This window comes from Hemisphaericaspora subhashii (genome assembly GCF_019202705.1).
Source record: "Hemisphaericaspora subhashii strain CBS 10753 chromosome Unknown scaffold74, whole genome shotgun sequence".
Taxonomy (NCBI): domain Eukaryota; kingdom Fungi; phylum Ascomycota; class Pichiomycetes; order Serinales; family Debaryomycetaceae; genus Hemisphaericaspora; species Hemisphaericaspora subhashii.
This window is the reverse complement of record NW_026057276.1, coordinates 40,362-57,197: the sequence shown is the minus strand read 5'-3', so window position 1 is coordinate 57,197 and position 16,836 is coordinate 40,362. Positions and strand designations below refer to the sequence as shown.

Here is a 16,836-nt window from a genome sequence, read left to right as displayed (position 1 = left end):
ACACAACCCGAAATCACCATGGATTTTGTAGACTTTAATACTTTTGACAAGAGTAGTGATGGTGACAGTCTATTGCCACAGCCTCAACCGGCATTGTCATTGACTAACATTGAGTCGTTAAGTAAACGATTCACCTCCAATTTGAATACCAATTTATCAAGAATATTGAAATCTGATGGTAAACAAGACAAGTCACAAACTATAAATGAGAATGAAAGAACTCAAGATGATTCTATAGCTGAGAAATATGCTCAGATGTCATTGTCATTACTAAGTAAGGATAAACCTGTTGATGATTCTGTAGAAGTGGTGAATAAATCTGATAGTCAAGTCCCTTCAACAAACACTTTGACAACGAGACTTTCTCGTGTGTTGAATGATTCCTTAAGCGATTCTCATATCAGAGAGATATTTACCCATTTGGAGGAGAAAGTCATCAATGATGATGAATATGTAACTGAATTGATTGAGCCTGGTGTGATTGGATCCATGACTAGAAAGAAATTACGTGGGAAAATTGAGACTGAATTAATCAAGAATCAAAGTTTAATCCTTAAGGAATATGCCCCCTTAGTGAAACAATTGAAAGCGATTGAATCAAGATTAAATAAGTTGAATGAATTGAATAAATCTACTAATGAAAAGATTATTAAAAATTATCAATTCTCAACTGATTTTAATAATCAAATTAAACATTTAATAGATGAACAAAAATTAATTGGATTAAAGAAGAGCTTATTGATAAGTTTTAAAGATAAATTTACATTGAATGAATATGAGGAGTTTATATTGACTTCAGGAGACCTCAATGAAGAATTCTTTACAGTTTTATCAAAAGCTGAAACAATCAATGAAAATTGTTCAATCTTACTTTCGATTGATAATCCACAGCTAGGGCTTAAAATAATTAACAAGAGCAATCATATTATAAATAAAGCCAGAGATAGAATTGTCACCTATACAAATAAAACATTGAGTAATCTATATTCACTTAACCAAAAGTCGAGATTGGTCATCCTACATCAATGTTTCCGCTATTTGAAAACTCAATTCAACTATTTCCTGTCCATTGTTACTATTTTCAGTGAAACTAGATCAAAGCTGTTAGTCGATGAATTCTACAAACAAATCCAATGTGATATTGATTCAAACCCTTCCAAATCGGACTTATCAAGACCCATTTTCTTATCGGCACATGATCCAGTTAGATTCGTGGGTGATTTATTGGCATATGTCCATTCAATCGCTGTTAATGAATCTGAAACTATGAATAGCATTTTTCTTCTTGACGAGATTGAAGACCAAAAAGAACGTGAAGAGTTTAAGAGTATTATTCAAGATGTTTTGGATAAAATCTTGAAATCATTGTCACGTCCCGTTAAGTCAAAAGTCGAATCTATTATATCTAGTGAAACCAAATTATCGATTATATTCCAGATTTTTAACTTGGTTGAGTTGTATTCATTCATGTTTGATAAACAATTGAAAGATGCTGGTAATTTTGTGGATACCGTTAAGAACTTAGTGAAAACATGTCAAGACAGGATCTTTATGATTATTACCAATAGATTGGCGACAATTAGAACTAGTAACTCGGCTCAATTGGAATTGAATCTTGATTTACAACCTCCAGAATGGATCATTGAATTTTATGGTGATATTTTGCCGATTGTTGATCAAATGACCACGGAAACTATCTTAAATCTACCAGATGAAGAAAGTTCGAAATTCTTGAAGTTAATCGTGAATGAACCAATTGAAGTCTTTTATCAACATGTTAAGGATAATAAACTATTCAGTAATAAATTGGATTTATTAATCATAAAACAAAATTTCCTTGATTTAATTCTTACTAAAATCATACCGATTAATTTATTGTCCAATAAAGTTTTAGAAATTAATGATATGATAGATGGGTTGACTCAAGAATTGATTGAATATGAATTGCAGAATATTTTAAAGAATTGTAATTTGTTGGATTATTATAATATTATAAACATGATTTGTCCTTTCACTGATGATTTCTTTGAAGTGTCAATATATGAGCCAATCAAAGAGAATAAACTATACTCTATAGATGGGTTTGTTAAAACTGATGAAATCTTGCAGAATTATTTACCTAATGCCATGATCGAGATCCAACAGGAATTACTAAAGTTAAATTCTCCAATTGTGGTTAATGAAGTTGTCAATAGTTCATTCATTTCATTGGTAAAATTTTACAATAAATTAAATATCATAAATCAAGAATATCTTGATTTCAATTTCACTTGGTCTGATTTTGATTTGGCTACATTATTAGGTATTGAAGATGCATACGTAAAGGAACTTGAGAAATCTATATAGAACACACAATATGGATTATTATATATTAATGAATTTACTATGATCTGGTAATTGTCCTCTACCATATCCATCTTTGGAATAATAATCCATAGGATAATATTTCTCATTACCCATAACATCTTTTTCCAACATTACCATTGCCTCATATGGAGTCAATAATGGTTTGTTAAACGCATATCCCCAATCAATAGACAATCTTGGACATGCAACTTGTACAAACGCATCTATATCGTCAAACATTGACAACTTCTGAGGGAAGATTTCACTCAATATAATCTTCACAACTTGAATCCCCTTGGCCAGGAGCTGTTGTTCCAATTTGTCTAAGGTGATTGGATTCCCTTGACGACCTAATGCTCCCAAAATAAGTCCAATCTTCTTGGCTCTTTTGGCTACATTAATAGCATCCTGTCTAACATTGATCATTTGCTTTTGGTCATAATACTCCCTGGTGAACTTTCGGGAATATGGATCATATCTGTATGCCGGTATTTCCGGATTATGTATCATGGATGATTCAAGATGAAATCTTCCATCTCCGACATATATCATTCCTTTGATGTGTTCTTTATCTAGTCTTACAGAAGTACAACCCAACACTTCACCTTTGGAAAGTGGTCTTGTTTGTGGTGGGATAAGATAGATTGGTTTCTCCGAATCATTTTCAAGTTTCTGTTTGATTGAATGAATGGTGGGGTTGAATTGAATAGTTCCAAATACAGCTAATTGTGTCCCACGTTCAAAATTCAATTTGATGGTCTTGATTAAATGAGTCTCATCGATTGTAATGGTAACGAAAACATACAATACTTTTATACTTGTAACATCAACTGGTACTAAACAACTATGTGCATAATGAACAATAAAATCGCAATCTAAAGAACGCGCAGTATAATCGTCAATACAGCATGCACCATAGGATACATCTCCCATAACGAGAGTTTCAACCTGACAGAATTGTTCTAAAATATCCGCTATGATTAAACTGTATATTAATAAACCTTCTGGCATTTGTAATGCTACTCGTTTGGCATTAGCTTTTCTGATGTTCCAGACAGTTTTATGAATTTCGAAGTTATAGTTTGAAGGTAAGAGGTTAATAGCGTTGTTTAAATCTTTATCGTTTAAAATGTCATCTGGAATCTGATTTAATACTCTTCCGATATGACGATTTGGATTGACGGTTTTGATAAGGGGTTGTTCACCAGGTTGACTGGTGGATGTGGTTGTAGATGTCTTTTTACCTATAAATCTACGCTTCGGTATCTTTGGCTTTTCTGAACTTATATTTTCTTCGGCGGTGGCCATGACTAGTGTTTGATATATAGAATGCTGTAGATGTATCTCTTGCTAACAAGTATGCCAGTAGAAAGATAAATATCGTGAGTCTAAAATTTTTGTTCAACATCGTGCGGCAAAAGGTTTATTTCCTCTTTGAGACAGCCCCTGCGAAATCTTATTTCCCACCAAGTTTAGGGAGATCATCTCATCTCGAAACAATTTAAATATCACACTCCTTGATCTATTCTGTTCGACTTAAAGAAAATGATAACGCCCTTCTTTACAATTGATCAAGATGATGAATTCATTTACGTATCCATTAAGATCTCCCATATCAGATTCAGCGCACCCAACATTGAAATGATTGTAGATAATGAATTATTCATATTTTCATTACCACCCTATTATCTTCGAATTAGATTACCACATCCATGTATAGATGATGATCGTTCACATGCAGAATTTGATTCCAAGAGTGAATCAGTAAAAGTTAAGATCCCCAAAGAGACAAAAGGTCAACATTTCCCTGATTTGGATTTGACTAGTAAATTATTGGCACGTACTAATGAACTTCAACCTCCTCCAGCACAACAGGAACAAGCTCCAAGGCCATTGATTGAAGAATTGGATGTTGACAATACCCAGACTCAAGCGGAGAAGGATTTGACTGAAGGGGAGGCGTTCAATTGGGAGATCAAACAGGATGCTGTAGTACAAGAAGAAGCTATCACAATTGAAGGAAATAAATATGGGTTCAATAATCAATATGATAAGATTGTAGGTATTTCTGTATCCAACGGGAATGATATTAATGAATTGGGAGATCCTGAGAATACAGCTGAAGATGATAGGATAATTGAACGTCTAATTAAAGAAAATATCAAATTTGATCCTGAAATATATGCAGCTGATTATATAATGGAGAAATATCCCAATCCTAATGAAGATGATAAGTATTTTAAGCAATTGATGGAATGGAAGAATCCATTCACGCAAAAATTCTTGAAATGGTATAAACAGCAACAACAAACTCCTGAGTCTGAAAGGTCGGCCATTATGCCAGTCGAATTCACAAAGGAAGAACAAGAGAAAATGATGAACTTACCCAGAAAGACCTATTTAATTGAAGATAACAACACCAAGATGGAAATCTTGGTCTTGATGATTTGTCTATTATTTGCATTCCATTTCGATTTAAGAGAAAATGAAGGTGAGCATCATATTGAAAGTGCATGGACTATTGGGAAAATAGTTCCCCAATTTTCATGTCTAGATTCTAGAATCATCGTACTGGGTACAAATTCAAACTATCTTCAATCGGCAGTTATAACCTCTATTAGAAGAGCATTGTCATATCCATTCCATAGAAATCTTAAAATGATAGAAAAAGTATGGGATGACGTTTATTATAATTTAAGAGGTGGGAAGAGACTTATATTACAGGCATTGTTGGATTTAAAAGAATTGTTTCGGTTCCATGATGTTTATTATGTATATGATAAGATTTGGTTAGAGGATTTGTGTGCATATTTGATAAGTGATAACATTAGTGAAGCTACTATTCGTAGTCTTGCTCATGATTTGAAGAAGGAATATACGAGTATTAAGAAGTCCAATATTACTTTTGAGAAAATTGACTCTGAAAAGATTGTTGTGAATGATGATAAGGACGACGATGAAACTATGAAGGGTGAAGACGAAGAGGACGATGAAATGATTGTGTTGTCGTTAGAGGAGATTGAATTGATGGCTGAGGAGCTGTTTGAAGCATTTCAACAACATTTAGGATAAGTTAGATTGTCTCAAGTTGGGTGGAATTGACTACTGACATGTTGTTATGTACACGCATATCAATTGCCAATTGAGTTCTCAAGTGCGCAATCCCCTTTCGGATATATGTATACAGTAGCCTCTTTAGAAACCCTCTTTACATACGGCACTAACAATGCATAGAACATTTCATTGTTATCTTTTTTTGGGAATTATTATTCCCAATTGGGTGTGATAAGGGATGTTTCAGTAAACAATGAACATTTTTTTGCAACTCCTTGTTTGAACAATGACCAATTGACTGCAAAAAAACCGTTGTATTGTAATATATAAAATTTATATAAATAATTGAAATTAAAGGGTTCAAAAAAGATTTTATTCTTTACAACTGACCTTTGCAGAAGCCGTATAGAATTGAGACTCGCTGGGGATTGAACTAAGAATCAGTAATTGAAGCATATTCTTGAAGAAGGAAGTTCAAATTTAACTGTTTAAACAAACATATGGAATTTGCAACCAAAAACACAATTAACCCCGCAAACTTCAGAGACAAGCATACCAACTAACCCTTGAGTATTTTACAATTAATATTTGTTTAAATAATTGTATATATAGATAATATTACTACTACATCATTATAAAGCCAAAAATACCCTAAAAACCCAAGAGGAAGAAACGCTCTACCTTCCTTGAAATACAAAAAAAAATAAAATGATCTCTATAAATATTACCCAAATAAATTTAATTAATAAACGAAAGAATTGAACTAAATTATAATAATGCCAATCTCATGTTCTTATTCCTGATTCTGAGACATGATATTATGAGGATATCTCCCAACATTCAGCTCCAGACGACCGTGACCCAGAGGTGGATTAACATCCTCCGGAATAATCTTCAGTCCCAAAGTATCATTCATCGAAGTATCTATTGACAGATTTGGATCCTGCTCAAGCCCTGATTCTTGTTTAACAGTTGTCTCCCTTGACAGCCCAGTCGGAGGACGCAGTGTCTGTTCTTCTTCTTGGGGAGTAGCCATTGGTCGTTGAAGTGGAGAAGGCATCGGAGGGACACTATGTCTGGGAGTACTTTGTCTACTTTGTCTACTTTGAGAAATTTCATCGTTTGAAACTGATTTATGTCGTTTATGTGCCCGACTAGGATCTCCTGTTCCCACGGTTGGTCCCTCGGGTTTCCAATGATGAAATTGGATGATATGTTGAAAAGAAGTCATTGATTCCTGCAGTGGGGCGACTTGCAGTTTGCTTTGTTTATGCAATGGTTGGGCGGGGATTGGTTTGACTTGAATGGTGGATTGTGCGCCTAATGGTGATTGTAATGTGCCGACTGATGCTCGTTTACCGCTCGCGTATGCCGCTTCGGTGGATTCTATTGCACTTAGATCGATACTTGATTGTGAACTACGACGATTTGATGAACGTGTGGCGCGTACATTTGAAGAGGTTGATATCAGTGACCCAGGAGATTCTGCTGGCATTGAATAATGACGTTGATGACCCCGCATTGGTGCTCTTCGACCAGTCGAAAATGATCCCCGATATGGTACTGTTGGGGTCGCGAGGTTGGCTACTGCCGCTGCACCGATTTTGGCTGGGGATAGTGGTCTCTTGTTGATGTTAGTTCCTGCACCAAATCTATAACTCATTGGAGGTATGGGGTTTGCATTCATCGTATCTGATGTTATTCTACTACTACTAGTTGAAGGTCTATGCGATTTTTGAAATTGTGGTTGTCCTCCTGATTCTGGGTATCCTTGTGGTGGCGGGTTTGGACGTGGCTGTTGTTGTTGCTGCTGCAGTTGTTGTTGAAGAATCACTTGTCGTTGTTGTTGTTGGAGATACTGCATTTGTTGTTCGGAAGTGAGTTGTTGTGGCTGGGGATATGCTACTATTGGTTGCTGTGGATACGGTTGTTGTTGTGGAAATGGTTGTTGTTGTGGTTGTGGTGGTCGTGTATCCCAATTAGGAATGGCTTGTGACATTGCTTTTGTTTGTTCTTCAGTCAATTCAGGAATGGCACCCACGCACATTCCTGGTATTAGGTGGGGTGGTATTTGAGCTCGCAATGCTGTTTGTAGGATGGTCATGTTCTTATTGGCTGTTTCCACTCGATAATAATCTTGTTTTGTACGTTCTTGTTCTGTTCGCAATTTCAAGGCTTCTATAAATGCTTTTTCTGAATACGGGAATGAAGTTATATTAGGTCCTAATAATGCTAATAATCCAGGTGATGTTTCTATAGTAGATGGTTGTAGTGGATTAGTTGAAGAACCCGATGATGATGATATGGACATGGGATGCGGTTGTTGTTGTGGTGGTGGTGGTTGCTGGGCTAAGGAAGATGGTGGTTGTTGATGTACTTCGGATAGCCTAGGTAGAGGTGCTGGTGCTGATGCTGATGACATGTATGTTCTATATTGTGTTTGCTGTAGATGAGGTAAAGGTTGTTGTTGATATTGTTGTTGTGATTGCTGATGCGGTTGCTGTTGAGATTGCTGCTGATTTTTTTCTAGTGGAGAACCAACGGCAGATCCTGATCTTTTCTCCTGTTTATCTTTTTCCGATTTGTCAATGAGTGAGCTAACACTCATAGAAGACATTGCTTTAGTAACTCCTCTTAATTACAACTAAAGGAAAAAAAACGAAGAGAGTTTTGAATTAGTTTGAAAATTGCTCTTTACTTGAAACAAAAGAGAAATTTTAAAAACAAAAAGATTGAAAAAAATGAATGAGATGATTTTTACGAAATAAATTTATCTTAATTAATTAGTAAATTAAAGATTTAAAAAGGGAGATGATAATTCTTCTTATGGGTAAAATTATTATTTTTAAAGTTTAATTATTTTTAAATATGCAAGTAATTAAAAACAACATGTACATACACATATTAAAAAATATTCAATTCTAATATTTTTCTGTTGCTCTCTCTTTATAACTGTTAGAATTATTATTAAAGTAACAATTCCAACAGTACATTGTTCTATGCGCTTAGAGAATGATTCTAGAACAATAAACAAAATATACATATTGTAAAGGATCATCTCTATGTATCAATTGCTAATTATAGATCTTTGAAACATCATTAATCTAAGTTAGAAGGAAACTTCATATAAATTTATATTATGACATTTAATAAGTTGAACACGAGGTTAGACAAACTGTGTTTTTTGTATGGGAAAAACGATACCAAATTCCATATGCTATAACGTCTAATTATATGTGATTTTTACCTCATGATAAGCAAACATAAATACTAAATACTCCTTGAATCACTCCCTTGAACAGTTAGTCGTTTATTCAGGCCCATTGGCGGCTATTGACTAAAGGCATTTCTGAGTGTGTTGCAATGTAGTTCACCGAGCACTGATGCAACATTAGATTTAAAGTGGTTTGATAAATCCCGATGAGGATGAAAAAAAAATTCAATTGACCCTTAGAATATAAAAGCTTAATTATAGTATAAAAGGAAAAGGAGTATGCTTAAAAGAGAACTATTTAAGTTGAAAAAAGGAGAAGATTAATTATGAATAAACTTTATGGGTCTCCTTTGATTAATAATTGTACGATAAGAAAATCAACACTTTATTTGATCTCCTTTCAAGTATTGAACCTATAAATACACATTCCCATATTTACAAATGAAACTTGTTGTGCCAGTATAAAACTAAGAAAGAACGAATTAGTTATTTATAGCTTGATTTATCTTCCCCCAGGCTGTCTCAATGCTAATGATCTGTAACTTTGGTAGAATCCATTTATAATTAGATCAAAAAGAAACCAAACTGAATGTTTTCCTTCCCCCTTTACAAATGAATTTTCAATATGCTTAAAATAATTGAAAGTTAAAAATGAAAGTCATTCCGAGTAGTTGGATTATTTCCTGCTTTGATAAATATATTAAGGAGGTTTTATGAAACTAAAAATAAAAATGTGAATCAACAGAAGACAAAGAGAGAGAAGATTTTTGGTTGCAAAATATTTATTCCCAAAAGTCACGTGCCACAAAAATCTTCTTGCAGAAAGATTTTTTTTTTTTTCTGGTCTGTCTCCCTCAATTTTTTTTTCAAAGGGAAGCCTTGTATGCACAACTGAAAGACCAACGCATTAACTTTTGACTACAGCACCACCAATCTTGTTGTTTACCAAATAACTACAAAAAGAAGACATTTGAGAGAGTCTCCATTTTTGCCTGTATTATAGACGATTAGAATAGAAGATGACTAAACACAAGAAGAAGCTGCATAATATTCCACATCCACCATCTGAGTCAGACGATATTGTCGACCATATAAATACTACTCACGAAGATGTTGAAGCTATACCAACAGATCCTATAACACCTGTTGAAGTAGAAGTAGAAGCAGAAGTTGAAGAAGAAGGAGCCACCCGAGCAGAGCCGGAAGCTGAGGATGAGGAGGAAGTCCAAGTAGTGGCGAACGAGCCTCGAGAAGAATTGATTGAAGATTCTAAACCTATTGAACACAATAATGGTTATGATATTGCTGAATTACAAGCCCAAATATCTAGCTTAACTTTAAACACCACTGACTTGACCGAACAACTAAGACAAACTGAAATAGAGCGTGATGAAATTCAACAGTCTTATGATAATTTATTAAGTAGGATTTCTTCAATGAAGACTATCTTCAGTAAAATGAAACAATCCGAAATTGAATTAGATGAAAAGACTGAATTGGTTGAACAATTATCAGCTGAAAATGAATCATTAAAGTTACAGGTTGAAGAATTATCTAAGAATGCACAACAAGCTGAAATAGTTGCAGAATTACAGGAACAAAATACTGATTTAAATAATGAATGTGAACGTTTAAGTGATTCATTAACCAAATCGAGAAGAGAATATCATGCTACTATTGAAGAATTACAAGATGAGAAATATAATCTTGAAAACCAAAATTCTAAATTATCAAAGAAAATAAATGAATTAAATCTGGAATTAAATGATTTAAAAATTATCGAGTCAGAAATTAATGTGGAAAATAAAACATACATTACTACGATTGATGAGTTAAAGGAAAAACTAGAATTGAAAGATAATGAGCTACAAGAAGCCAATAATACTATTGACAAATTGAACTCGGTGATTTCAGAAACTCAAACTAGTTCAAAGGATACGATATCTTCATTACAACAAGAAATTGAAACATTAAACACCAAAATTTCAGACCAATCAACCCTTAACAACACATTAGCATCAGAAATATCCACCAAAGATCAACAACTAGCCGAATTACAACAAGAAATCAAACAAATCGATGAACTTAAGGTTGAAATCAATAATAAACAATTAGTAATTGGGAAATTACGACATGAAGCAATCATCCTAAATGAACATTTAACAAAAGCATTAACGATGTTAAAACAAGGTGGAGATGGAACCAATAAATCAATAGATCGAGAATTAATCTCAAATGTAATTATAAGTTTCTTACAATTCCCCAGAGGTGATACTAAAAAATTTGAAGCATTACAATTAATAAGTGCATTATTGGAATGGGATCAACTGCAAAAAATTGCAGCTGGTTTACAAAATACTTCAAATTCAAAGGGGGGACCACAATCGGATAATGGGAATCCTCTGAAACAAAGCTTTGTATCCTTATGGACTGATTATTTGGAACGGGAATCAAGTAGTAAGTAGTGTTGAATTGTATAATTTTTCAATTTGATAAGTACACGCATTTTATTCTTTTCTTCAATCCCTCTCTGAAGCAAGACGCGTATCAATTCTATTTTATTTTCTCTGACTCCCTTTTTTTTTACAACCAACCGAACAGCAGCAGATCCCAGCACCAAGAAGACACAATGGTTAATATAGATGACTTCTTTAAGTCTAAGGGGAAGATCACTCAGGTATGTAGCTGTGAGTAAGATCTCAATTGATTGTTTGTTCTGTACTAACGTATCAACCCAACTAGAAACGAAAAGCAAGTGATGATCCACCACCATCAAAGAAAGCAAAAGTAGAATCACCTAAGAGAACAAAACAACAACAACCAGAAATAATTGATTTAGATGACGATGATGATTTCGAATTTAGTGATGATGATGATGAGATAATTGAAATCACCAAACCCGCTACACCTAAGAAACGGACCATGCAGACTGCAAGAAAATCAGCTACCACGAGTCCTGTCAAGATGCCTCAATTATCCAAACCAGCTCCTTCTAGTAGTTCTTCACCTATTGAAATTTCATCGCCAGTCACACCTATGAAACTGCCACGCCGTACAAAACAAACCGCCAGAAAATCACCTACCAAGAGTCCGGTCAAACCAGCTTCTAGTAGTGCTCTTTCTCAAGCAATATCAGCCGATGATATTCTCGCCACGATTCCTGATGCAATATTACCAAAAATCGACGAAAATGAAAAGATCAACTTCTTCGCCCTAAACGCTCAAAGACAAGCCAATCTGGGGATGGGAGCCACCGTTGAATTACCAGAAGCCCAACCAAATTGTTTAAGTGGTTTAACTATTGTCTTCACCGGGCAAATGCCAAATTTGGATCGTGATACTGCAGAAATGACAGCGAAGCGATATGGAGCCAAAGTCACCAAATCAATCCTGGGGAAGACTAGTTTGGTTGTGATTGGACATGATGCTGGTCCTTCTAAAGTTAAGAAAATTGAACAATTGAATATTAAAGCTATTGATGAGGCGGGATTTATTGAATTGTTGAATAAGATGCCAATTGAGGGTGGATCGGGGGAGTTGGCCCAAAAGGCGAAATTAAAACGTGAAGAAGAGGAACGAAAGATTATGGAATTGGTTGAAGAGGAAGAACGAAAAGAGAGAGAAGAGGAAGAACGGAGAATTGCCGCGCAGAAGAAGGCAACAGTAGTAAGGAGTGTTCCTGAAGTAGTCAAACCGGCATCAACACCACCAGTGGCTGCAACTACCGGTATGTCGGCAGATGAAATCCTTGCAACCATTCCAGACGCTGAATTACCAGACGTCGATGATTCCAAAAAGGTCAATTTCTTTGCCTTGAATGCGCAAAAACAAGCAAATCAAACCATGGGAGGCACGGTTGAATTACCCGATGCACAACCAAATTGTTTAAGTGGCTTGACTATCGTCTTCACCGGACAAATGCCTACTTTAGATCGTGACACTGCGGAAATGACCGCTAAGAAATATGGAGCAAAAGTTACAAAATCAATCCTGGGGAAGACAAGCTTAGTCGTGATTGGACAAGATGCTGGTCCTTCAAAGGTGAAAAAAATCAAACAATTAAAAATCAAGGCCATTGATGAAGCGGGATATATTGAATTATTGACCAAGATGCCAGTTGAAGGTGGATCGGGGGAATTAGCCCAAAAAGCGAGATTAAAACGTGAAGAAGAGGAACGGAAGATTTTGGAACAGGTTGAAGAAGAAGAACAAAAGGAACAAGCTGCTGAAGCGAAAAGAATTGCCGAGCAGAAGAAGAACGCTACCCCATTGGCCTCCAGTAGTGGTGCTGTAAGACCACCACCATCGGTGGGATATTCTTCGGCTGATATACCTGCCAAAGATAAATTATGGACCGATAAACATGCACCTACATCCATTAGTCAATTATGTGGGAATAAAGGACAAGTAGCCAAATTACGTTCATGGTTATCAAGTTGGTTTGATAATGCTAAAAATGGGTTTAAATCTAAGAATGGGGAAGTTTATCGGGCGGCATTAATAAGTGGTCCACCTGGGATTGGGAAAACTACTGCTGCGCATTTAGTTGCTAAAGAACTTGGATTTGATGTATTGGAACAAAATGCATCTGATGTTAGATCGAAGAAATTATTGAATGAGAAAGTTAAATCAATCTTATCTAATACTTCAGTAGTTGGGTTTTTCAAACATCGAGATGATGTGGATTCAAATGCAAATAGTAAGAAGTTTTGTTTGATTATGGATGAAGTTGATGGGATGTCAAGTGGGGATCATGGTGGTGCTGGTGCATTGTCGCAATTTTGTCGGATTACTCATATGCCAATTATATTAATTTGTAATGATAAATCATTACCAAAGATGAGAACATTTGATAGAGTGACGTTGGATTTACCATTTAGAAGACCAAGTGAAACCGAAGTCAAGAGTAGATTGATGGCTATTGCATTTAGAGAACATATTAAACTTGATCCTAATATTATTGGAAATTTAGTTCAAGCTACTTCATCAGATATTAGACAGATGATTAATTTATTATCAACGGTTTCGAAAACACAACAAAATATTGGCGCGAATTCCGTGGCAGAAATTAGTCAATCATGGAAAAAACAAGTTATTTTAAAACCATTTGATATTGCTGCTAGATTATTATCCCTGGGGATTTGGAATGCTCCAAATCATAGTTTAAATGATAAATTGGATTTATATTTCAATGATATTGATTTTGCTCCATTAATGATTCAAGAAAATTATTTACAAACAAATACAAGATTACCCGGTAAGGCTATTGAACATGTTGCCCAAGCTGCTGATGATATTAGTATTTCCGATTCAATCAATTCTTTAATTAGATCAAGTGAACAACAATGGAGTTTATTACCATTCCATGGATTAATGTCAACGGTTAAGCCTTCATATGAAGTAGCTGGGAATATGACTGGTAGATTGAATTTTAGTGGTTGGTTAGGACAAAATTCTAAACAAATGAAATTTCAAAGAATGTTACAAGAAATACAATATCATACTCGTATTAAAACATCAACTACAAAACAAGAATTACGTCTTGATTATTTACCGGTACTTTATAAGAAAGTAAGTACCCCATTAAAATCATCTGATTTTGAAGGGGCAATTGAAGTTATGGATGAATACTTTTTAACTAAAGAAGATCTTGATAATATTGGAGATATGTTAAAACAAGAGATTAAACTTGATAGTAAAGCGAAAGGTGCATTTACTCGTGCATATAATCTGGCAGTTCATCCAACTGTTATTTATAAGACAGGTAATTCTGTTTTGAATGGTGGTAGGAAAGCTGGTGCTACAGCTAAGGTTGATTATGAAGATGTTGTGGATGATGATATGGAGGATATTCCTGATGAAGAAGTTGAGACTGATTCAATTGATACTAAAAAGGATAAATTAATTAAGGTTGCAACTAAACCTAAGAGGAAAGCTACTAGTGGGGGAGGGGCTGCTAAAAAGAAACAAAAGCGTTAGTGGGAAGAATACGGTAGTGGCTTGAGTGAAACAATCTTCTAGAAAACGTTCGTTCATGTGTTGTGTTTTTGATAGTATAAAATAATAATGGCTGAACATAGACATTCTGAGATATTAAAATGTGGGGGGTCGTGGGGGACTATAGGGTTGTATTGTATAATAAATTTAATGTTCATTGGTGTACAACTGTTACATCTACATTTACGTAATTGAATTGAAAGTAACTGTAAATACCTCATAGATTTGATTTTATACCTTTGTTTTGTTTAAATTAATTTCGCTTATTTTGATACAGTGTAATTGTACATTCTATCTATTCTACTGTCATCCTTCTAATTATTTTAACTCCAATTACATTTTATTGTAANTGATACAGTGTAATTGTACATTCTATCTATTCTACTGTCATCCTTCTAATTATTTTAACTCCAATTACATTTTATTGTAAATTTTAAATTTTAAATTTCTTATTTGATTCGTATAAAAATTTAATTTATGATTTTAATTTTATTTTTCTTTTTTTCTTTGGCTTTACATCATTCATTTAAATTTGTTTGTTGGTTACATTTACATCCCTTTTTTGCTTACTCTCCTAGCCAACTATTCACTCACTCACGATAAAATATATAAATTATTTATATAAAGAGAAGATCTTTCCCATCTCACACTTGTTATATAATCTTACACATCCCCCTTAGAGTTAAACCACACTTTTTTAATTTACCCTACAATCTACTAAAACAATAATAATAAACAATGTCAGTTCCATTATTTAATGTCCCTAATACAAAACGAGCCACTGGTGGGAATAAAGTTCTACCTAATCTCACTATACCTTTACCTCCATCTAATGAGAATCTACCATCCACTACTAATATACGTCAGCAACAATTACAACAACTACAACAGCCACAACAACTGTATACTCATCAAAATTCATATTCATCAACTTCATCATCATCCCTATCTTCACCAATTCCTAATAAATTAGACTTATCCACTGCTAATTTAAGACGCAAACCTCCTCCTCTTATACGTCCTGTGAATACCAATTACACCACAACTGACATTGATAGTGATACTCAAATGACATCACCATCACCCCCAGAAATATTTGAAACTAATCCCAAACAACAGCAACAACAACAAAATCAACAACAATATATTTATGATGAAGAAGAAGATACCCTTACTGTGAAACATCATTTAGAACAATTAACCCCCTATGATTGGCATTTAGTTGCCAATGCTAATCAAATTATAGAAATTGGAAAACTTGGTGAAGGTAATGGAGGTTCAGTATCTAAATGTAAATTAAATCAATTACCAAATAATCAAATATTTGCTCTTAAATTAATTATAACTGATCCAAATCCAGATATTCAAAAACAAATATTTCGTGAATTAGAAGTAGCAAGAAAATGTCAACATCCAAGTATTGTAAAATATTATGGAACTTTTATATTAGAAAAACAAAGTATGATTGGAATTGCTATGGAATATATGGATGGTCAATCACTTGATTCAATCTATAAAGAAGTCCTTAAAAAAGATCCTAGTAATCGAATAAATGAAAAAGTTTTGGGGAAAATCGCTAATTCAATATTGGCCGGGTTGGATTATTTACATTTAAGAAATATAATTCATCGAGATATAAAACCATCAAATATTTTATTAGATTCTCAAGGAAATGTCAAACTTTGTGATTTTGGTGTAAGTGGAGAAGCAGTCAATTCATTAGCATCAACATTTGTTGGAACCCAATATTATATGGCACCTGAAAGAATAACCGGTGGAACATATTCTATATCAAGTGATATATGGTCCCTTGGAATGTCATTGTTGGAAGTTGCCAATGGGAAATTCCCCATAGATTTAACCTTATATGGACCAATTGAAGTAGTTGATATGATTCTGAAGAGTGAATTAGAATTATGTGATTTTCCAGAAGATAATATATATTGGACTCAAGAATTTAAACAATTTATTGCAAAATGTTTAATTAAAGATCCTCAAAGAAGACCAATACCTAGAATTTTGTTAAGAGAAGATGAATGGTGTCTTATACAACTGAAAGAAATGGTTAGAATGGATAAATTTGTTAAAGTGGTTTGGAGATTGAATCAATAATATTAATAATGATGATAATGGGTGTTTGCATTTTGTCGTTTTTTTGGTTGTTTGGTTAGTCATAGTTTGGAAGCATACATGTAGTTTAATATACACCTTGTTTACATGGTAGT

At 34.2% G+C, this 16,836-nt stretch overlaps 7 protein-coding genes across 7 annotated transcripts; 5 read left to right on the top strand and 2 right to left on the bottom strand. All coding sequences in view use genetic code 12, as the record gives it.

Moving 5' to 3' along the window:
* Nucleotides 1-18: 18 nt before the first annotated feature.
* On the top strand, nt 19-2,346 carry J8A68_002562 (Golgi transport complex subunit; the record flags this gene model as incomplete). The annotated part of the gene is made up of 1 exon (XM_049406326.1): nt 19-2,346. The coding sequence occupies one exon, from the start codon at nt 19-21 to the stop codon at nt 2,344-2,346; it is 2,328 nt and encodes a 775-aa protein (XP_049264167.1).
* Nucleotides 2,347-2,364: 18 nt separating this feature from the next.
* J8A68_002561 (2-(3-amino-3-carboxypropyl)histidine synthase) lies at nt 2,365-3,654 on the bottom strand (the record flags this gene model as incomplete). Its single annotated transcript, XM_049406325.1, has 1 exon — nt 2,365-3,654. One exon carries the CDS (start codon nt 3,652-3,654, stop codon nt 2,365-2,367), a length of 1,290 nt encoding a protein of 429 aa, XP_049264166.1.
* Nucleotides 3,655-3,891: 237 nt separating this feature from the next.
* J8A68_002560 (Hsp90 cochaperone) lies at nt 3,892-5,418 on the top strand (the record flags this gene model as incomplete). Its single annotated transcript, XM_049406324.1, has 1 exon — nt 3,892-5,418. One exon carries the CDS (start codon nt 3,892-3,894, stop codon nt 5,416-5,418), a length of 1,527 nt encoding a protein of 508 aa, XP_049264165.1.
* Nucleotides 5,419-6,193: 775 nt separating this feature from the next.
* Nucleotides 6,194-8,017, bottom strand: J8A68_002559 (uncharacterized protein; the record flags this gene model as incomplete). Its single annotated transcript, XM_049406323.1, has 1 exon — nt 6,194-8,017. The coding sequence occupies one exon, from the start codon at nt 8,015-8,017 to the stop codon at nt 6,194-6,196; it is 1,824 nt and encodes a 607-aa protein (XP_049264164.1).
* A 1,616-nt stretch (nt 8,018-9,633) lies between these two features.
* On the top strand, nt 9,634-11,079 carry J8A68_002558 (uncharacterized protein; the record flags this gene model as incomplete). Its single annotated transcript, XM_049406322.1, has 1 exon — nt 9,634-11,079. The coding sequence occupies one exon, from the start codon at nt 9,634-9,636 to the stop codon at nt 11,077-11,079; it is 1,446 nt and encodes a 481-aa protein (XP_049264163.1).
* Nucleotides 11,080-11,243: 164 nt separating this feature from the next.
* RFC1 (replication factor C subunit 1) lies at nt 11,244-14,593 on the top strand (the record flags this gene model as incomplete). Its single annotated transcript, XM_049406321.1, has 2 exons — nt 11,244-11,291; nt 11,357-14,593. 2 exons carry the CDS (start codon nt 11,244-11,246, stop codon nt 14,591-14,593), a joined length of 3,285 nt encoding a protein of 1,094 aa, XP_049264162.1.
* A 756-nt stretch (nt 14,594-15,349) lies between these two features.
* Nucleotides 15,350-16,723, top strand: MKK2 (mitogen-activated protein kinase kinase; the record flags this gene model as incomplete). Its single annotated transcript, XM_049406320.1, has 1 exon — nt 15,350-16,723. One exon carries the CDS (start codon nt 15,350-15,352, stop codon nt 16,721-16,723), a length of 1,374 nt encoding a protein of 457 aa, XP_049264161.1.
* Nucleotides 16,724-16,836: the final 113 nt, after the last annotated feature.